Source organism: Ovis aries, chromosome 4 (genome assembly GCF_016772045.2).
Source record: "Ovis aries strain OAR_USU_Benz2616 breed Rambouillet chromosome 4, ARS-UI_Ramb_v3.0, whole genome shotgun sequence".
NCBI lineage: Eukaryota > Metazoa > Chordata > Mammalia > Artiodactyla > Bovidae > Ovis > Ovis aries.
In genome coordinates this window covers 53,948,555-53,972,149 of record NC_056057.1, presented here as the reverse complement: position 1 = coordinate 53,972,149, position 23,595 = coordinate 53,948,555, and the positions used below count along the sequence as shown (strand labels likewise).

The 23,595-nt window shown below is 34.8% G+C and overlaps 1 protein-coding gene across 15 annotated transcripts in view; it reads right to left on the bottom strand.

Annotated features, from left to right (window-relative positions):
• The window catches only part of TFEC (transcription factor EC), a 789,619-nt gene that overhangs the window by 29,778 nt on the left and 736,246 nt on the right, over positions 1 to 23,595 (bottom strand). For 6 of the 15 annotated variants that reach the window (XM_060414723.1, XM_060414722.1, XM_060414724.1 and 3 more), the window contains one exon: positions 20,824 to 20,910. The exons of 8 other annotated variants lie outside the window; for them this stretch is intronic. In XM_060414723.1, the coding sequence (XP_060270706.1) occupies positions 20,824 to 20,910 (87 nt within the window). Of the gene's footprint in view, positions 1 to 13,331; positions 13,528 to 20,823; positions 20,911 to 23,595 lie in introns of those variants that run through there. One more of the 15 variants, XM_004007873.6, reaches the window with a different exon arrangement.

Genomic DNA, 23,595 nt, shown 5'->3' with positions numbered 1-23,595 from the left:
AGACCGGATGCCATGATTTTAGTTTTTTGAATGTTGAGCTTTAAGCCAACTTTTTCACTCTCCTCTTTCACTTTCATCAAGAGGCACTTAGTTCCTCTTCACTTCCTGCCATAAAGGTAGTGTCTTCTGCATATATGAGGTTATTGATATTTCTCCCTGCAATCTTGATTCCAGCTTCTTTTTCATCCAGCCTGGCATTTTGCATGATGTACTCTGCATATAAGTTAAATAAGCCAAGTGACAATATACAGCCTTGATGTATTCCTTTCCCAATTTTGAACAATTTCGTTGTTCCATGTCCAGTTCTACCTGCTACTTCTTAAACTGCATACAGGTTTCTCAGGAGGCAGATAAGGTGGTCTGGTATTCCCATCTCCTTAAGAATTTTCGATAATTTGTTGTGATCCACACAATCAAAGGCTTTAGCATAGTCAATGAAGCAGAAGTAGATGTTTTTCTGGAATTCTCTTGCTTTTCTCCAGTGATCCAATGGATGTTGGCAATTTGATCTCTCATACCTCTGCTTTTTAGAAATTCAGCTTGAACATATGGAAGTTCTCAGTTCACTTACTGTTGAAAGGCTAGCTTGGAGAATTTTGAGCATTACTTTGCTAGTGTATGAAATAAGTGCAATTCTGCAGTAGTTTGAACATTCTTTGACATTGTCCTTCTTTGAGATTGAAATGAAAACTGACCTTTTCCAGTCCTATGGCCACTGCTGAGTTTTCCCAATTTGTTGGCATATTGAGTGCAGTACTTTCAAAGCATCATCTTTTAGGATTTGAACTAGCTCAGCTGGAATTCCATCACCTCACTAGCTTTGTTCATAGTGATGCTTCCTAAGGCCCACTTGACTTCCCACTCCAGGATGTCTGGCTCTAGGTGAGTGATCACACAATCGTGGTTATCTAGATCATTAATATCTCTTCTGTATAGTTCTGTGTATTCTTGCTACCTCTTCTTAATAGCTTCTGCTTGTTAGGTCCATATCATTTCTTTATTCTTTATTTCTTTATTACCATATTTTTATTATACCTTTATTGTGCCCATCTTAGCATGAAATATTCCCTTGATATCTCTAATTTTCTTGAAGAGATCTCTAGTCTTTCCCATTCTATTGCTTTCCTCTATTTCTTTCATTGATCATTGAGGAAGGCTTTCTTGTCTCTCCTTGCTATTCTTTGAAAGTGTGCATTCAGATGTGTATATCTTTCTTTTTCTCCTTTGCCTTTCACTTGTCTTCTTTTCCCAGCTATTTGTAAGCCTTATCAGACAACCATTTTGCCATTTTGCATTTCTTTTTCTTGGGGATGGTTTTGATCACTGTCTCCTATACAATGTTACAAACCTCTGTCCATAGACCTTCAGGCACTCTGTTCTATCAGATGTAATCCCTTGAATTTATTGGTAATTTCCACTGTGCAATTGTAACAGATTGATTTAGGTCATACCTGAATGGCTTAGTTGTTTTTCCCTATTTTCTTCAATTTCAGTCTGAATTTTGCAATAAGGAGTTCATGATCTGAGCCACAGTCAGCTCCCAGTTTGTTTTTACTGACTGTATAGAACTTCTCTATCTTCCACTGCAAAGACTGTAATCAATCTAATTTCAGTACTGACCATTTGGTGATGTCCATGTTAGAGTCATTTCATATGTTGTTGAAAGAGGGTGTTATTGTCTAATTTTTGCCCTGAAGCATAATGATTAATATCCTATTTAATTTTATGTTGTAGGTACTACTCTATTTCATGTTAATGGCTAGTTACTTTTTAAATATGATTAGACAATTCGTTTCAGTTTCAAAATATGTAATATATTTCCCATAATCTAAAGAGCCTTTCCTCCATTCAAAGATATGAGTAAAATGTTAGTGAAAATTTAAAGATTACATGCATATCAGGAAAGGCCTACAAACCAAAGTTATAATCTCAGTTCAGTTCAGTTCAGTTCAGTGGCTCAGTCGTGTCTGACTCTTTGCGACCCCATGAATCGCAGCACGCCAGGCCTCCCTGTCCATCACCATCTCCCGGAGTTCACTCAGACTCATGTCCATCGAGTCCATGATGCCATCCAGCCATCTCATCCTTGGTCATCCCCTTCTCCTCCTGCCCCCAATCCCTCCCAGCATCAGAGTCTTTTCCAATGAGTCAACTCTTCACATGAGGTGACCAAAGTACTGGAGTTTCAGCTTTAGCATCATTCCTTCTAAAGAAATCCCAGGGCTGATCTCCTTCAGAATGGACTGGTTGGATCTCCTTGCAGTTCAAGGGACTCTCAAGAGTCTTCTCCAACACCACAGTTCAAAAGCATCAATTCTTCGGCACTCAGCCTTCTTCACAGTCCAACTCTCACATCCATACATGACCACTGGAAAAACCATAGCCTTGACTAGACAGACCTTAGTTGGCAAAGTAATGTCTCTGCTTTTGAATATACTATCTAGGTTGGTCATAACTTTTCTTCCAAGGAGTAACCGTCTTTTAATGTCATGGCTGCAATCACCATCTGCAGTGATTTTGGAGCCCAAAAAAATAAAGTTTGACACTGTTTCCATTGTTTTCCCATCTATTTCCCATGAAGTGATGGGACTGGATGCCATGATCTTCGTTTTCTGAATGTTGATCTTTAAGCCAACTTTTTCAGTCTCCTCTTTCACTTTCATCAAGAGGCTTTTTAGCTCCTCTTCACTTTCTGGCATAAGGGTGGTGCCATCTGCATACATGAGGTTATTGATATTTCTCCTGGCAATCTTGATTCCAGCTTGTGTTTCTTCCAGTCCAGCGTTTCTCATGATGTACTCCACATATAAGTTAAATAAGCAGGGTGACAATATACAGCCTTGACGTACTCCTTTTCCTATTTGGAACCAGTCTGTTGTTCCATGTCCAGTTCTAACTGTTGCTTCCTACTTAGGTATTAAACTCTAAGTCTTGGCTTTATCTTACAGACTAGTAGGCAACTGGATAGATATTTTATAAAGAAATATTTATTATTCTGGTTAAAAATCATTACTTTTTTCAGAAAAGCAAAATCATTGACATAGCAATAGGGAAATATAATTATTAGAAACAACTAACAAATTTTAAAAACACCTAGTAAAGAATTTATTATAAAATATTTTCAGCAAGGTAGAACATATCTTGTCTTTTCTTAGACAATTCTTTCTTGTAGAAAAAAGTGAGTGCTTGATCTAAGAAACTATTTTGAAGTGAGAAGTGACCAAAAGTGATTCCTGGTGTTGAAAATTCTCTACCCTGGATTTTTCACATCTCCCTACTAAGGTCATAGAGACTGAAATGGACTGGGATCTGGTCTGCCCATACAAACACTACCTTTCACAGTAGCCAGTATTCCCTAAAGAAAACAAGCTTACAGATCAAAATATCAAAGCATTCAAGAAAAATGATTATTTTAAAAGTTAAGCAACATGTAATGTTAGAAATAACATCAAAAGCAAAAGTTTTAGGAAAAAAAAAAGATTACATGAAACCAAGTTTTAAAAATTGATCTAATACATAGTCTAAAGAAATAAAGGATGATGTTTGCAATAATTTATAGTCTAAAATGGAGCTTCCCTGGTGGCTTTGTGGTAAAGCATCTGCCTCCTAGTTCAGGAAATGTGAGTTTGATCCCCAAATTGGGAAGACTCCCTGGAGAAGGAAATGGCAACCCACTCCAGTACTGTTGCCTAAGAAATCCCATGAACAGAGAAACCTGGTGGGTCACAGTCCATGGGGTCACAAAAGTGTCAAACACTGCTGAGTGACTAAACAACAACAATAATAATCTAAAATAAGAACAAGTAAACATAAAAATGGCCAACGTGGTCATGAATAGGAGACATGAAAATATAATACCTGAAAAAAGAAGAAAACCATAAAATGGAAAAATAGCATAATACATAAACTGAGAAAGAAATAAAGGAATTAGTAAATTATGAAAATCAAATTAATCTCTCAGAAGGATGAAGGACCAAGAAACCAAACATATAAAATAAAATCTAATTAGTATGAAGGACAAAATTATTAGAACTAAAATATAGATAGGTATTAGGAGAGTCAGGGAGAGAATAAAATAAAAATTGTAAGGAAGAAAATAAGAAAGAATAGATATGTATTCCAGAGTTAACACTAAATCAAAGATGAAACTATTGTCTTTAATCTCATCTTATTTTGTTGTTTCACTTTGACTTAAAAATCAAAGGGCCTATAGAATATCAAAGAAGGAAAACCTACATCCTGATGCATTACAGTTAAACTTAGGAATGTACAATGACAAAGAGAAAATGTAGAAGCATGATAGTAAGAAGAGATTATGTTCAAAGGAATAAGAATTTTATTAACATAAACATTTTAAATAGCAAAACAAATGAAAAAAGAACGTGAATAAAAAGATCTTAAAACACAGAGTTTTATATCCAGCCCAATATCATCTACATGTGAGGTCATGATATAAAATATTCTGAGAAATATAAAATGCTTAAGAATGCTTACCCACAAATAAAAACACTGAAGACAGTTTGGGATGAAGTAAATATGATATAAATAAATAAAACATGTTATAAATAGAATATTAAACATCATGGTAAAGTGGCTGTAGTCTAAAAGAGAATACGAGAATCAAGATAAAAATAAAATAAACTATATAACCACCTGAACTGCCTCTTGAGAAATCTATATGTAGGTCAGGAAGCAATAGTTAGAACTGGACATAGAACAACAGACTGGTTCCAAATAGGGAAAGGAGTAAGTCAAGGCTGTATATTGTCATGCTGCTTATTTAACTTATATGCAGAGTACATCATGAGAAATGCTGGGCTAGATGAAGCACAAACTGGAATCAAGATTGCTGGGAGACATAGCAATAACCTCAGATATGCAGTTGACACCACCCTGGACTTCTCTGGTAGCTCAGATGGTAAAGCATCTGCTTATACTGTGAGAGACCCGGGTTCAATCCCTGGGTTGGGAAGATCTCCTAGAGAAGGAAATGGCAACCCACTCCAGTATTCTTGCCTGGAAAATCCCATGGATGGAGGAGCCTGGCAGGCTACAGTCCATGGGGTTGCAAAGAGTCGGACAAGGCTGAGCGACTTCACTTTCACTTTCACTTTATAGCAGAAAGAGAAGAAGAACTAAAGAGCTTCTTGATGAAAGTGAAAGAGGAGAGTGAAAAAGTTGGCTTAAAGCTCAACATTCAGAAAAGTAAGATCGTGGCATCTGGTCCCATCACTTCATGACAAATAGATGGGGAAACAATGGAAAAAGTGACAGATGTTACTTTTGGGGGCTCCAAAATGACTGCAGATGGTGATTGCAGCCATCAAATTAATAGATCTTTGCTCTTTGGAAGAAAAGTTATGACCAATCTAGGCAGCATATTAAAAAGCAGAGACATTACCAACAAAGGTCCGTCTAGTTAAAGCTATGGTTTTTCCAGTAGTTATGTATGGATGTGAGAGTTGGACTATAAAGAGAGCTGAGCACCAAAGAATTGATGCTTTTGAATTATGTTGTAGAACTCTTGAGAGTCCCTTAGACTGCAAGGAGATCCAACCAGTCCAACCTAAAGGAAATTAGTCCTGAATATTCATTGGAAGGACTGACGCTGAAGCTGAAACTCCAATACTCTGGCCACCTGATGTGAAGAACTGACTCATTGGAAAAGACCCTGATGCTGGGAAAGATTGAAGACGGGAGGAGAAGGGGACGACAGAGAACGAGATGGTTGGATGGTATCATGGACTCAATGGATATGAGTTTGACTAAACTCAGGGATCTGGTGATGGACGGTGAGGCCTGGCATGCTGCAGTCCATGGTGTCACAAAGAGTCGGACATGACTGAGTGACCGAACTGAACTGATATGACCTTATAATTCCATATTAAATCTAGATAATATCAGTATGATAGGGTTGGAGTGGTAAGGAAGTGAATGACTGTAAAAGTGGTAAAAAGGGAAAAAGTACTAAAGAAAAACATATTAAAATATGTGACATACATAATTTTTTAAAAATGAGAAAAACAGGTGAAAAAATATCAATAGTGATAATAAATGTAAATAGGTCAAATTTCTCAGCTAAAAGTTTGACAGTTCAGTTAAAAGATAGTGTTTAGATCTATGTAGTTTACAAGAGACACAGCTGCATTACAAAAGAACACACAAGACTGAAATTTAAAAGATGGGAAAAGATATGCCCAGCAAATTATAACCATAGGAAGCTGATGCAGCTCTATTAATATCAGAGAAAATAGACTAAAATTAGAAAAATTATTAGGAATAGAGACAGTCACTATTTAAAAATAAAGAATTCAATTCTCTAGAGAGGCACAGCAATTATAAGCAGATGTGTACCTAATAAAATAGGGAAGACTGTAACATTTTCAGGAAACATACCATCTGAATTTTGTACAAATATTTCCAGACAGTAGAGACAATAGGGAAACATAGTATGGGAAGCAAATATGAGGCAGAATGTTTAAACTACAAGGAAAAATGAATAAATCCATCATAGTAATGAAAGATTTTAAGACATTTCTTCCTATTTTTGAAAGGTCAAGTAGACAAAAATAATCAGTAATGTTCTAGTTTTGAATAATAAAAGTGAAATCCTGTCCTAGTAGACATGTTTATAGTTCTGTATCTAAAAATTACAGAAAACCCAGTATTTTCCAAGTACATACAGAACATATATAAGTATTGATCACCAAAAACTTATCACTAAAAACAAAAGCAAAAAAAATGAAAAACTTCAAAAATTTCATTGAGTCCTTGATTACCTAAATATTTAGAAAATTTTTAATGATTCAAGAGTAAAGACAAAATCACACTGGAATTCAAAAATAAATGAAAGATACAGAAAACACATGTAAGGAAACTTCTGGAATATGGCAAAGTAATGTTTTGAAGGAAATTTATACCCTTAAATATGAGAAAAAATAGATAAAATTTTGAAATTTGATAGACTGAGTATATTTTTCAAGAAGTCAGAAAAATTGCCCCCCCCAAAAAAAAACCCAAAGCAAGTAAAGCAGATAGTAATATAAGATCATACATAAATCAGTGAAAAACAAAACAATGCAAAAGACAAAATTTTGTTTTGTTTTTTTCAGTTAGCAAACTTGACAGGCCTCTTGTAAGACTAACTAAAGGAATAAAGACTAAACAAATAATATTTTAAATCAAAGAGGGATATAACCATAGTAAAACTTAGATTTATGTTTTTTCCTCAAGGATCAGGAACAAACAAGACTGGGATACCTGCTTTCACCATTTCTTTTTAACATAGTATTGGAAGTCCTAGCCACAGCAATTAATCAAGGAAAAGAAAGTCATCCAAACTGAAAAGGTATAAGTAAAAATGTCTTTGTTCACAGATGACATGATCTTACATTTAGAAAATCATGAGATTCATACATACACATACGCACACAACAGTATGAAAGCTAATACATGAATTCAGCAAAGTGGCAGAATAAAAAATCAACATGCAAAAATATGTTGCATCTTTATACACTAACAGTGAACAATCTGGAAAGGATATTAAGAAATCAATTTCATGAACAATAACATCAAAAAGAATAAAATACTTGGGAATAAATTTAACCAAGGAGGAAAAGATTTAGATACCAAAAACTAAAAAATACATTGCTTAAAGAAATTAAAGAAAACATAAAGAAATGGAAAGATATCTCATGTTTTTTGATGAGAAGACTTAGTATCAGTAAGAGGGCAGTACTATCCAGAGCAATCAACAAATGCCTCCAATCCATATTAAAATCCTAACAGTGGTTTTTGCAAAAATATAAAAACCCACACTAAAATTCATATGAAGTCTCATGGAACCCTGAATAGTAAAAATTACCTTGAAAAGAACAAAGTTGGAGGGCTTAAATTTCCATATTTCAAAACAAAATGTTTAATACAAAACAACTGTAATCAAAACAGGGTGGCACTGACATAAAGACAGACATATAGAGAGTGGGATAGGAGTCCATAAATTATTACTCAAATATATGGTCAAATGATTTTTGGTTAAGGGTGCCAAGACTATTCAATGGGGAAAGGACAAATTCTTCAACAAATAATCTTGAAAAAACTAGAGAGCCATATGCAGAAGGAAGTTGGACTCTTAGACCATGAACAAAATTTACTCTAAATGGATCAACAACTTAAACATATGAGTTAAGGCTATAACTTTCTTAGAAGGAAAGATAAGGGAAAAATCTTCATAAAAAATTTGGTTTGGTGATGATTTTTTGGTATAATATCAAAATCACAGGCAACAGCAACAACCAAAAACAGATAAACTGGATTTCATAAAATTTAAAACTTTTGTACATTAAAGGACACTATCAAGAGAGTGAAGGGAAAACCCACAAAATGGGAGAGATTATTTATAAATCTTTTATCTTTTAAGAGATTAATATCTAGCTACATAAACTCCAATGACTCACAGAAACAGCAACAAAAACATTCCAATTTTAAAAAATGAGCAAAGAACTTAAATAGACATTTCTCCAAAAAAGACTTCTAAACAGTCAGTAAGGACACTGAAATATACTCAACATCATAGTCATTAGGGAAATATAAATCAAACCCACAATGTTTTACCACTTTATCCTCATTAACATGACTGTTATGAAAAGAAAGGAAAACAAGTTTTGGTGAGGATGTAGAGAAACTTTTACCCTTGTGCCTTGCTGCTGAGAATGTGAAATGGTGCAGCCACTGTGGAAAATAGTATGACAGTTCTTCAAAATTTAAACATAAATTAGCTTATTATCAATTTCTCACTTCTAGATATTACCAGTAACAGTCAAAAGTAGAGTCTCAAACAGATACTTGCACACAAATGTTCGTAGAAGCATTAAACAGCCAAAGGGTAGTAACAATCCTAATGCCCATCAATAGATGAATGAATAACGGAGAAATGAAATGTGGATAGTGGATGAATGAAATATACCGTACATATTATGTTATATTACTCAGCCATAAAAGGAAATGAAGTACTAATACATGTTACGATATTAATGAATCTTGAAAACATTATGCTAAATGAAATAAGCTGACAGAAAAGGACAAATATATGATTCCACTTACATGAGATACCTAGAATAGGCAAATTTATACAGATAGAAAGGAGAATAAAGGTTATTAAAGTCTGGACATAAGGAAAATAGGGAGTTATTATTTAATTGGTGACTTTTTGTAATGTTTTCTGTTTGGAAGAATGAAAAATCTCTGTGAGTGTATAGTGATAATGGTTGCTCAACATTGTGAATCTATGTTATGCCACTGAATTGTACACTTTAAAATGTTTAGGATGGCAAATTTTATGTTAAACATATTTTACCATAATAAAAAAAAAGATAAGAGAGATTACCTACAATAATTTTCTAATAACTGTGAATGCTTAGGTGAAATACATAAATTTCTAGAAAAACATTATTTAGTAGAACTGACTACATAATAATTAATAGCATCTCAAGCTTGAATAGTCTTATGATTACTGAAGAAATAAAAAAATACTTTAAACATATTATGCAAGAAAATATCTGAGTTAGACAGTTTTATGGGCAAGACCGTCACATTTTCAGGAAACATGCCATCTCAATTTTGTACAAACATTTCCAGACAATAGAGACAAGACAGAATATGTTCCAATTCATTGAGACTGAAACCATATGAAAACATTATAAGAAAAAATATTACAGAAACATTTTATTCATGACTATAAATCTTAAGCAAAATATTATTACTTATTTAAATTCAAGAGAATATAAACAAGGTAAATTGCCATAATCAAATTGGGTTTCCCAGAAATGTATTTTATGATGTTAAGAGAGAAAAAGAAACCATATGATCATCTCAACAGATTTTAAAAACTATCTGATAAAATTCAATCCCATTTTTTAAAAATTATTAGTTTGTGAGAAGGCAACAACTTCCAACTATAGAAAAATATTTCTTTGCCTGTTTAAAATCAGTACTTCCCTATGAGAATTAATTTTTCATATATCCATTTACACTCATCAGGCCAAATACAATAAAGGAAAACATATATGATCTGACCTAAATTCCACATATATTTTTTTCAGTTTGGCTTCTTCCCTCTCCTGGGAGGGATTGGGGGCAGGAGGAGAAGGGGACGACAGAGGATGAGATGGCTGGATGGCATCACTGACTCAATGGACATGAGTCTGAGTGAACTCCGGAAGCTGGTGATGGACAGGGAGGCCTGGGTGCTGCGATTCATGGGGTTGCAAAGAGTCAGACACGACTGAGCAACTGAACTGAACTGAACTGATTACCTAGTTATGATATTTTTTTTCTTTTAAGTTATTCTGTTCATTGTTTTTCAGTCACTAAGTTGTGTCTGACTTTTTGCAACCCCATGGACTGCAGCACACCAGGCTTCTCTGTCCTACACTAACTCCTGAAAAGTGAAAGTCGCTCAGTTGTGTCCCAATCCGTGACCCCATGGACTACAGTCCATGGAATTCTCCAGGCCAGAATACTGGAGTGGGTAGCCTTTCCCTTCTCCAAGGGATCTTCCCAACCCAGGGATCAAACCCAGGTCTCCTGCATTGCAGGTGGATTATTTACCAGATGAGCCACAAGGGAAGCCCAAGAACATGGGAGTGGGTAGCTCCCTTCTCCAGTGGATCTTCCAGATCCAGGAATTGAACCGGGGTCTCCTGAATTCTAGGCGAATTCTTTACCAATCGAGCTATGAAAGACACTAACTCCTGGAGTTTGCTCAAATTCATGTTTATTGAGTGGGTGATGCTACCTAATCATCTCACCCTCTGCCACCCCTTGCTCCTTTTGTTTTCAATCTTTCCTAGCATCAGGGTCTTTTCCAATGAGTTGGCTCTTCACATCAGGTGGTCAAAGTATTGGAGTTTCAGCATCAGTCCTTCCAATGAATATTCAAAGTTGATTTTCTTTAGTACTGACTGATTAAATCATTGGTCAGTTTAAATTTTCTTCCATACTCCCACATCTCAAGATCCTCAAGGTCTTGGCCTAAATTATGTCCTTCCTTCCAGCATTCCTCTCAATTAGTTCCCAAATGCTCCTCTCAGACAAACATGTTTTGAAATACAACTTTCTTCTGATCTCTCCTAGCTCAAAAAGCATGAAATCTAAGTCTCTCCCCTTTAGCTCATATATTAAGCTCAAACTCGTGTCTAGTTTTCAAAAACCTCATTCAATGGTCCCACATTATCTAGTCAATATTATTTACTACTACTAACAAGTTCTGAAAGATTTCTCATCACCACATACAAATATGTAGACTATGTCCAAAAATAGATTTTCCACTCCAGTGGGAGTGAGGAAGAAAGAGGATAGAATGTTGTCAAATGGAATCTATGAATCCACATATGAAGAATTTTTTAAAGATAATAAAATACAAGCATTATCATAGCATATATATGCAAAGTCATAGACAGTTGAGTTTTTATTATATGCCTGATATTCAGCTAAGCATGTCTCATAGTAATAACAAATAGCAGAATTTCAAGTAATCTTTATAACAAATTTATGAGTGAAGTCTCATAGTTCCCATGTTAAATATAAATAATTAAAAGTCTGAAATACTAAGTAATTATCTCAAGACCATACAGTTGTAATAAATAGAAGACTTAGGGTTAAAATTTAGGTCTAACACAGAGGATAGATTCTTTCCTACCTATCCAATTGTGGAAGGGACCCTGCCTTAACATTTTTAATTGTAAAAAGTATTTTGAAAACAAAATGTTGGAAGCCATTGGAGAATATTTATCTCAGTATTATTCTTTGCCACTGCTATTTTCTGCACTTCACATGTCCTCATACCTTCTTTAAATATCAAAATACAATCTGCAGGCTCAACTTAAGATTCAAACCATCTCCAACACTCTCCCTTATGGCACCCTGGTTTATTATTTTTCTTCACCAAAACACTATAGTACTGGAAAACTTTACTACAAATTTAATAACTTAATTTGTTTTTATTGTTTCACCCCTCTTCATTTATAATCACTCAGCAAGGGAGAGGGTACCATAGTATATACTCATCATGTTTCTGAAAATTGATTATTTATCTAAAACCGATAATTTTCTGGAGATACATACATGTGCATTTGTGTGTGTATAGATACATATATATACACACATATACAATATGCACATGTTTTATATATTATATATGTGTGTGCACATGTTGTGTGTATCACGTATCTCTCTCCCAGATAATCTCATTATAAATACAGAAAATGAAAGAAAATCATCTCTATACTTACCTATTATATTTCCAGGTAATTTTTCAGAATAAATACAAAAAGAAAAAAACTTATAAACCCATACATAGATGTGCATGTGTGATATCTATATTTCTATATCTATATCAAATATTTAGTGGGGTTTCATGGGAAAATGAGGGGAAATTTTAGGTTGCTTGTGTTCCCTATTTTGCTTTTCTCTGAAAAAATTTATTGTGAATGCAAAATGGCAAAACTGATCATTAGACTATTAGATAGAATAACTGTAGGCATAGAAAGAAGATAAACTTCAGGAATAAAGAGTGAGCACTGTAGGACCATGTATATCACACAATGTAAGCACACATAAAAACTGGCACTTAAAAGATTATTTTATTTCCTTTTGTGTGTTTATTCATTTAAACATGGTAAACTAGATTTTTCCAGTTTTAGGACACTCACAATTGATCTTTCTCTGACTTTATTTTCTTTGTTGAAGCAGGGCTATGAGGTTTGAATGATAAACATTGAAAAGAGAAGTCCCACTGAGTTATTATTTTTTTGTTCTATTATAAGTGAATAAAAATAATCTGTTGGGCGGGAGTGGGAGATTCCTGTCCTTGACCAGCTGGCTCAAAACACAAATAGAAAAGATAAAATACAAAACAGAGAATGGTAACACAGAAACTGCTTTTGCATCATATATTTCTTATGTAGAGGGAATCTATTTTTTATACATATACATAATCTACTTAGTACTAAATTAATGAGAATAGTAATTTAATGTAAACACTACAGCACATAATTAATGGAACCCTCACTTTTTGAAAAAAAAGTTCAAATAAAAGAGCATTTTAAACAATTTTTAACTAGACTACAAAATATTTTTACTATAGCCAGAGCATTAAAAAACTATCTTGTAAGAAAACAAGCTTGTCAATACAGCAGATTATAAATTACACTTTCAAAGCTCAACTTCTACATACCTTATTTTATTGACTACTAGTTTATAAAGTTTAAATTCAGTATTTAAGGTGGTTTCATCTCCAAACAGTGAAAGAATTCCAAAATGCACTTGCTCACCAGTTTTAACTTTGAAGTGTCTATAACCTTCACAATAGCAATGGTTTTCTCTTTCTCCTTCATCATTTTCTTTTCCTTACACTTGCAAACAATAACTGGGAGAGCTATGCAGAAACTTCTAAGGTGAACTTTGGTTCTTCCTTGGACTTTAAGTCTAATCTGGTCTAGACTGTGATTGACAAAAGCTTGCTTGCTGGTGTTACGCAGTCCTTTCAAGTTCCAACCAAGCACAGGGGGTTGTTAATATTTACTCAATCTCTGTCTCTGAAATAGTCTTGAACTATAATAGTTTACTGAGATTGCCAAGTGCCACCAGCATTTACAAAGCTATGATTGAAAAATACCCATCTATGATAAAATAAATAAGTTACTATGCACAACCATCTTTGAAAGGAAGAGGTGAAATGAAGACCAAAGGGTAGAAGTTATAGAGAGACAGGTTTAAACTCAGAAGCTAACAATTCTTTGGCTGGAATGTGGCAGAGGGTCAGATCAGGCTAAGGTCCCTTCAGATCCTAAGATTCTTACAGTTCTATTAAATGACTTCTTCTGAAGCTACTAGTGCAGCAGAGTGGGTAAGATTATTGCGTCTGGTATCATACAGGATTGGATTCAAACCCCTACCCTGACATTCACTAACTGTATGAGTTTGAGTCAGTTACTGAACTTCTCTAAGCCTCTTTTCTCATTTGCAAAATGCTAATAGGTAATAGTTTCTATCTCACATGTTTGTTGTAGTAATTAAATTTTCATGAAAAGTATTTTATACAATTCCTGTCCCACAGCAAGTACCCAAGGCATAGTAGCTATCATTACTACTGTTATCCTTATTGCTACTTATGCCCATTAAAAAATTTTCTAAATGGTAATGCATAATGGAAACAACTTTAAAAAATATTATGTGTGAATTTTAAAATATTTATTTCATATGTATTTGCTGAACACCTATCATTTGCTAGGCATTATACTGGGTGCTGCGAATAAACTAATGAACAGATTACTTTCTCAGCTTGAGGGACACAGCAATGAATAAGGCAGACAAAATCACCAACTTCAAGGAGTTCACATTCTAGGGGTGGGAATAGACAATAAATGGGTAAATAATATAATAAACCAAATAATTTTTGTAACTCTAATCCTAACCATCAGAGGGAATTAAATAAGATACTGATGTAGGATGTGTGGGATGGGGTCTTTCTGCTCAGGTTATTGCGGAAGGCCTCTCTGACAAGTTGATATTGACTAAAGATCTGAGGCATAAAAAGACAGTCATCCAAAGATCTGGGACAAAACCATTCCAAGCCTAAAAAAGGAAGTTCAAGAGTCCTAAAATGATAACATGCATGTCACATTCAGTGAGCAGGAAAAAGGCTATCAAGACCAGGGCCTAAAGTTAAAAGGAAGTGCTGACTATGAAGTGTCTTGGTTATACTCTGAGGATTTCAGGAAGTTAGCAAAAAGTTAAGCAAGGAGAAACAGGATCTGATTTTTGCTGTGTGAAGATCATTCTGGCTGCTGTGTGATCCACAGCTGTACAGGGGTCAGAAGCAGCAGAGAAATTAGGTTGGAGTCAGTTTCTGACATTCAAGTAAGAGATGATGTTAGCCTAGAAAAGTGTTTCAGTAGAACAGCTGCTAAGTTGTGAGATTCAGGAAATCTTGGATCCTGATTAGAACAGCATACTGATAAATGTGGGGATGTGGGAGTAAGAGAATGAAGAAGGATGACTTTTTTTTTTAATTTTTATTTTTACTTTATTTTACTTTACAATACTGTATTGGTTTTGCCATACATAGAAGGATGACTTTTTGAGGGAGGGTAGTTCTAGACAGGTAGGGAGGGGAAAAAATATTTCTTTTCAGTCGTATTAAGTTTGAGACTTCTTTTGGAAGAACAAAAGATGTTAGGGTAGTAGTAAGACATGTGAATCTAGCATTAGCGGAGAGAGCTAGGCCAGAGAAGGGTTGAGATTACCGATGAAACATACAGGTACATGAGAAAAGAAGATTAAATTCTGGGCCTAGGAGCACTTTAGCATCTAAAAGTCTATTAGAAGAGAAAGAACCAGCAAGGTGGATGAAAAGGCAAAAAAATATGGTGCCACAGAATCCCAGTTAATACTTCAAGAAGGAGAGAGTGGTCAAACGTGGCAAAGGCCACAAAGAAATCAAGTTTGGTGAGAATGGAGATTTACTATTGGCTTCAGTATTGGTTGGTTTTAAGAGCTCTTTTGGAATTATAAGGGACATAGCTGTACTGGACAGTAGAGAAGGGGAGGTGAGGAAATGCAATCAGGGTAAAAATGGAAGCAGAGACATTTGGGAGGGAGGTAGTGGAATCATGAAATAGTGTGGTAGCCAGAGAGGAACTGTATTCAAAGACAACCCTTTGATTTGGTTTATTTTTGAGGAATCTTAATAAAGGCAAGTGTAATGCTGATATTTGTAATCCAATACATCATAATAGACTAATGATATAGGAGGAGCAGTATTTAAAGAGGGAAGTATTTGCAAAGGTAAGAATTAGTGGGATGTAGGACACAAGTAGTTGGACCAGCTTTAGGTTATGAGCTGGGCCAATTCGATTCAAATAGAAGGGATGGCAGAGAAATCAAAACAGATACTGGTGGTTTTGTCGAATTTATGATACAAAGTTAACAAGTAAGTCCTAATCTGATTTTATATATTTTCTCTCTGAAATATGTTATGATAGAGAAATCAGCTAGCACATGGAGAATGGTGGAGATTTGAGAAGATAAAGTAGATTAATGCCTTATTAATGAGAATTTTAACCAAGGTATAGCTGTAGTATTGTCTGGTAGTAATGAAAGCCCCTATGAAATTTTGGTGATGTATTGGAGGTGAGTACTATGAGCAATGTAGTGAAATTTTATCCATTCTGCTGCTCAGGTAAAGATGTGGAATAAGATGAAAAATAAGTTTAGTCAGGGTTGGGCTTTTGTCAGGAAAGGAAAATGAAGAAAAATGGGGATATGTTAAGAGTGTTTGCGAAAGAAATGGTTATAGTGCTTAACCAAGAATAGGTTAAGGAAGAAATTTCAAAATGTCATGAGTGGGAAATAATAGCTACTGAAAAGAGTGATAGAGTCAATTAACTTGGAGTCTCCACAAGCCTGAGCAATTGTTGAAGTAAGAAATTAGACTAGGTGCACTGAAAAAAAAAAATGGAACATAATGGTCAAAAAATATGAAAGAAAAATGCTATAGAATAGAAAAACACACAATGAGATCTGGGATATCATCATGTTTAGGATGGCTGGATAGTAAGGGGAGAAATACCATTGACCCCAAGAAGACTGAGAAACTGAGAGGTTTGGTGTTGATGAAAGCACAGCTGACTTGGCTGAATGTTTCTTGCACTTTGGGTCTTTTCAGTCCAATTTACACAATTGTTGCAGTAAGAACTAATAGGCAAGTAGCTAGCTCTCTTGTTTAAATAAAAATTAAGAGGTAACTTCTCCTTAAGTATTCTGAGTCTAGTCACTAATCATACAATATTCATTTCTGTGTCAGAAAAACTTGGACTAAGTTGAACTGTGAAAACCCTGAACTGTTCCATTCAATCTGGGGAAATCTGAAGGACCACCATAAGTGGTCCAAGCTACCCCAGAGCAGCTTCCAAGCTTTCCACCAACAGAAATTAAAATATGAGTTAACTCATCCTAACTTATTTTAGTTAATCTTACTCTATGCAGTGGTCCTGGGATAAATCTTGGCTAAGTGACACTCAAGATTTTCTGTTTAAGTCACAGCAAAAGAACTCCAGCGTGGCTAATAGCACAGTCAATAGAGTGCCCCAGTTGTTTAGTCCCTAAGTTGTGTCTGATTCTTTTGAGACCCCGTGGACTGCAGCCCACCAGGTTCCTCCGTCCTTGGAATTTCTCATGCAAGAATACTGGAGGGAGTTGCCATTTCCTTTTCTAGGGGATCTGACTGAACCCCAGTTGCCTTGCGAGTGGATTCTTTACCATCTGAGCTACCAGGGAATCCTTATTTCCCCTTGGACATTGCAGTCTCTATGATAACTAGAGATTATATGTAAAATAATTGGCAATGTGCCTGTGGTATAGTAGGTGAGACATTAAGAATAATTATTTTTTTAATAATAGTTTTTATTGAATTATGGTAATAATTCCTATACTCCTAGTTTCAGTCTTAATCTAGATAGTTTATTTTGGCTGCTGCTGCTGCTAAGTCACTCTAGGGTAGGCCCAAGATCCAGAAAAATTGTCTGAGAGATAGAAAAGTGACAAAAATTGCTCCCAAAAGAATTATCTCAGAGATTTAACTAGAACTAAAGAAAAAAGGAGCTCTCCTTTTTTAAGTTTTTAAGTCTGACTGAATGTATCTATCAGTGTACATTTGGTTATGACAATCATAAAATCCTGACACAATTAGCTTACAAAATAAAGGAAAAAAAATCTTACATGATATGTGCAATCCATAGGTAAAGAATTCTCCAGGGGCATATAAGCAGTATTTATTTGCATTCCTCTTGGATTTTCCTCTCTGTACCTTTTGTTTTTCCTCAGTTTATTTATCTTCTGGGCAATCAAATGGCCACATAAGTCACACTGTCTTACAACATCATAGAGAGACAAAACCTTCTCTTTGGTGGGTCTCCTTTAAAGACTGAAGTAAATTCCTAGAAGACCCCAGTAACCTGCTAAAGCTCCAGAACTGCAACACAAGCTCATTCTTAAAACAATCTCTGGCTAAGGAAATGGGGCCACCAGGGTTGGCTTAAATTAATCAGAAACTTCCTCTTCCTTGTCAAAGAGTGGATGTCTAAAAAAAACAGCTGGGTTAGCAAGGACAAACTGTGTGCATGGCTAGGAATAAGCTGTGAGATTGTCTGTTCAATAGCTGAGAATAAAGCCAGTATAGAACAAAGGCAAACTTATGGAGGGATGTTCGCATGCAATATTACTTAGGAATTTATGGATGAGATGAGCCAACAAATTCCTTTCATACTTACACCCCATATAAGCCAGGTTCTATCATCTAAAACCAAAAGTTCACTGGCTAAAATGCTTACTCAAAGCATTCCTCTGAATCTAACAGGTCTTTATTTTTACCCACATGAACTATAAAAATCTTTCAGAATTTCCGATCTCTGCGCTACCAGCTATTCTTACACATTCTCTTTTTTCTCACTTCTTGCCTTTTCTTATGCTGTCCTCTTTTCTTGCTACTTTGCTGCCTTCATGTCTACCTCTTAAAATCTTAACTTTCCTTCATAACTGTATTTCAAATGTCATCTTTTCCTAAAGTATTTCAGAAATGTCTCAATTTAGCAAGGTTTCTGCTTTACTCAAACTCCAGGGCGACACTCTGACTAGCATTAAATATATATATATATACGTGTGTGTGTGTGTGTGTGTGTGTGTGTGTGTGTGTGATCTACTAAGATTTAATATAAAACAGTATTGGCAATAAATATTTTTAATTATTCTCATAACACAGAAGAAAGTAAAGAAAAGTTAAGTGACTTATACAATACCTAGATGACAACTTGGGTTAATACTGAGATCCATATTCTTTCCCTCACTGCCTCTCAGGTGTGCCTCACCTCACTGACTCACCATCAAGTGGTCTCTTAAATAGTGTCTCACTCAACTTTTAGTTTCCTATAGCACATGTATGGTGCTTTGCATACAACAAATATCGAATAATTTTTTGGTTAATTGAACCACTTGGTGTTATATCTTGCTTCTTGATTTATCAAAAATTGTTGGTTGGCCACCAGCAGATACTTCTTTATATGAATACACATAGGCCAGTAGTATCTATCTTTTTAGAAGTACATTCTGTACGCTGCGCTGTGCTATGCTAAGTCACTTCGTCATGTCCAACTCTTTGAGACCTTATGGACTGTAGCCCACCAGGCTCCTTCTGCCCATGGAATTCTCCAGGCAAGAGTACTGGAGTGGGTTGTTGTGCCCTCCTCCAGGGGATCTTTCCAACCCAGGGATCAAATCTGTGTCTCCTGCATTAGTAAGTGGATTCTTTAGCACTGTGCCACCTGGGAAATCCACATTCTGTTTACAAAAAACAAATTCCCAATCATCATTGTCACCAGTTTGCACTGAATAAGCAATCTATGCAACCACTACAAAACAAGTAAGATAATTTGATAAAGAGAATGTTTCAGCATACAATTTCAATGAAATAAGTACCACATACAAGGAAGAGAAGATTGAAAGAAATTAGTATCATTTCCTCAAACCCAAAAGTTGAATAATGATTAAGAAAATAGTGACCTTATGCTGTGGGATTAGATGGAGAAAATTAGTATAAATAACATATTTATGTAGAGAATTAGTCAAATTTGTTGTCAATATACTTCTTGAAATCTGAAAACAGAAGAGGTAAAAAGAATTGTCACATCATTCAAACAACAAACAAAAAACTCACAAAAAAATAAACTTTCAATTAAAAAGCTAGATTTTTAACCTCATTTGATCTTTGTCTGATAACACTGGTGTTAGTGACTTGTTATAAAGTGGAAGTCTTTTGTACCAGAGAAAAGGAGGAAAGATATAATTCTCTTTTTTTGTAGTCTATTTGGGAATTAATAAATAGAAGAGGGATGCTTTCTCCAAACTTTTCTTAAAGTTTTAGGTTTAAAATGTTCATTATCAACATTTACACAACTCAGCCCACTGATTTACTGATGAACAGAATCTACACTACACAATACAGTCAGAATTCACTTTCTTTAAATGAAATGTTTAAAGTAACAAATCAAAATCTTTCATAATTTTTCTCATTTTCTAAAAGCTCTAAAACCATAAATGAGCCAATAACAACCCCTTCAAAATGTGTAGAAAGAGTTTGTACACCCTTTACAGATTCTAGAGATTAATAAATGAACAATGAGAAGGCAACAGCAATCAAAGAGATATTATCTTATCTCTTCCCTGCTTATTATTCCAGGAATTTGTGATTTCAACACAGAAGTCTGTCTAAATGCCTTAAAGTAGTGTGAGGCCTCTTCTACCTTTCTTCACTTCATCTTTAACCTTTGATTTTTGGCTCAAAAGTAAAGTTATATTGTGTTATAATTTTTTCCTTTCTCTATAAGGTATAGACCCTCTGAATCTGGTAGCTGTTAGTAATGGTAAAACAGTTAAAATTTAGCCATGAACTCATGATGGTATTATTATATGTTGTGCTTCAAATGGGAAATCTGAAGATTTCACAGAAAATGCTATAGCAGATAAGATATGTAATTAGATGGATGTTTATAGAGATTAGGTAGATAGATAGATAGAATAGTATAAGCCCTATAAAATTATTCATTTTTCCTGCACCAATAAATATTTTTTTAAATGTTTATCTATTCTGTACCAGCTTCAAAAGGGCAGAAGAAAACACCATTTGCTAATCAAATGAAATTTCTTTTTTTGTCATCAGGTGCTATTATTGATTTTAATCTCACTGACCTCCTCAGGTCTGGAAACACTTACTGTTCTTTGCATTAGCAGAGGAGAATCTGTTCCTTCCTCTTTAAAACTTGGGTCCATACCGATTATATCCTCAATAATGTCCTCCATCTAGCAAAATATAATGCATTTAGAATATTGTGCATAATGATAAAAGTTGCTCTTCAGTCTGAATTCAGATAGAAAGATTTTAGCCAGCTTTAAAAGTAAATTTTAGAATATTTAAATTAAGGTTATATATGTATCAAAATGCAGAATGTTTTAGAATTTGAAGTAATCCTAACACTGTGATCTGTGTTGCTTTTCCTTCATTCACTTCCGCCTACTGGCTGGTGATGACTAAACAAATCAGCCTTGGCTACTCCAGTATCTGCATAAACAGAGTAGTTATCATGAAATCCTTGAGCCAGAGCTTATATACTTCATTTGCAGAGAGATGACCACCTACAAATTTTATTTTTCTTTTAAAATATTTTGATAGCATCTTATAGGTGGATATTCAAACTTCATCCAATTAGTCCACATGAATAGAAACTACATGGAAATGTATTATCCAGCTTTCTCTAATGATCGCTAATAATAATAACTATGACACTATCAACAACAATAAGAATTGTGGACACCATAAATAGTAACTAACACATATGATGTAGCAGGAGCTGCTCTAAATGCTTTGCACACGTCAGCTCATTTATCTTCACAATGACAATATGAAGAATATACTATCACTATCTTCACTGTATACATGAGGAAAGAAATTCAGTAACCTGTTTCAGATTATATAGCTGAAGAGTGACAAAGGCAGAATTGAAATCTAGAAATCTGATTCTACAGTCCTAACTTAAATCAGTTTTTCATTTCCTTTCTCAATTCCTTTTTAAAACAACCTTCCTTTTCTTCTGTACTTCAGCTGGAGGGAATATTAAAGCTCATATTTTTAAAAATACCATCACTTTCTCTCCCACTGTCTCTATCCCCCTACAGCTCTAGCTCTCCTCTTGGCCATTATATTTATTATCTTTAGTGAAATTTTAAAATATAATGTAGGTGCAGAGATAATAAGAATGTGGGTTTATGTAACTGTAATACTATAAATTTCCCATGACATGTGCAGAAACAACTCGAAATAAACTCTGGGAGATATAAAAAAAATTTTTTTTAATGTTATCCTCTAAGCAAGATTTCTGAGGACCTTAGAGAATCAAAGGTTCACAAACATCTACTAAGATACTCCCAAAGGTGATATGCCAAAAAATTGGATTATTTATATATCTATTTAATAAATATTTGTTAAACAACATTTACTTCAAGACCTTGGTTTAGTACATGCTATAAAAGCTAAAAGCACAAAGTATCTGCCTTCATAGAACTCAAACTCCTGAAGAAACAGACAAGAAACAGTTTAATAACAAACAGTGGTATGAAGATATTAAAGCAGGATAGAAATAGAGTTGATAATAGTGAATGTTATATGAATGAGGCAAGGATTTACTGATATTTGAACAAAGACAAGAATAGCATGAGGAAATGGTAGTACTTTGAAAGAAAGCATAAAAGAAGACCTAAAGGTAGAAACAAGCTCATGTCTTTGAGGAAGAGTGAGGGGCCAAGGGGAACAGGAAAGAGTGAGCAAGAGGAAGAAAGAGTTGAGATAAAGATGAAACGTAGGTAAGAAATTTACATTGTAGAATCCTATGGACCAGCAGAGTCCAGCATAAATTTCTGCAACAGTGGGAATGTCCTATATCTGCACTGTCCAACACAGTAGCAAATACATATGGCTATGAGCACTCGAAATATGGCCAATGTTACTAAGGAACTGAAGTTTAAATTTTATTCAATTTTTAAAGATTACATTGAATTGAATTAATTTTAAAAACAAACAAACAAACAAAAACACGTGTCCATTGGGTAGCATACCAGAGTGCAACTCTCGGCCCTATTTTGAACTTTAGATGTGTTCCATGTGCACTGAGTGATCTTTAAAGTATCTAGGAAAATAAATATGCACGCTTTGTTTCCTTTGGTTAGTCTACTCTCTGAAAGTTTTCAAGTATATTATTGATTGTTACCAACCTCAAATTTCAGTTTTATGATATTTTTCTTATTAATATTCCACCATTAAATGGACAACAAATTTGTATTGAATAGATGTGGAAAAGACCTGAGGAAAGAAGGATGCTAAACACAATTCATGGTATATGGTTTAACTTTGGAGTACTTATAGTTTCACTAAAAATTACTCAAATAAATTATCCTTTTCTTTCTGGAAGATTACAATATAAATGATCCATCTCTTACATTAGTGGGGCTTCCCAGGTGGCTCTCGTGGTTAAAAAAAAAAAAAAAAAGAACCCTGCTATCAATGCAGGAGACATAAGAGATGTGGGTTCAACCCCTGTGTCAGGAAGATCCCCTGGAGGAGGGCATGGCAACCTTGCCTCCATGGCAATTCCTGCCTGGAGAATCCCATGGACAGAGGAGCCGGGTGGGCTACAGCCCATAGGGTCACAAAGAGTTGGATACAACTGAAGTGACCTAGCACACATGCATGCTTACATCTATAATTTTTCCCTCTTGCCTATAAACATGATCATTTATTCTATTCTAGATAGAAACCCTTCTTTTGTACATGTCAAAGTTCATCTTTCTTGAAGACTCTGCTTTTGCCTTTAATAACACCTCTATTCCTCATTTCTGTCATCCACGAACATGACTATTATTTCACCTAATGATGCTGGCTTATTGGAGCTGCTGGCTTATTGGACATGCTGGCTCTTCTATTATCCTAAACTG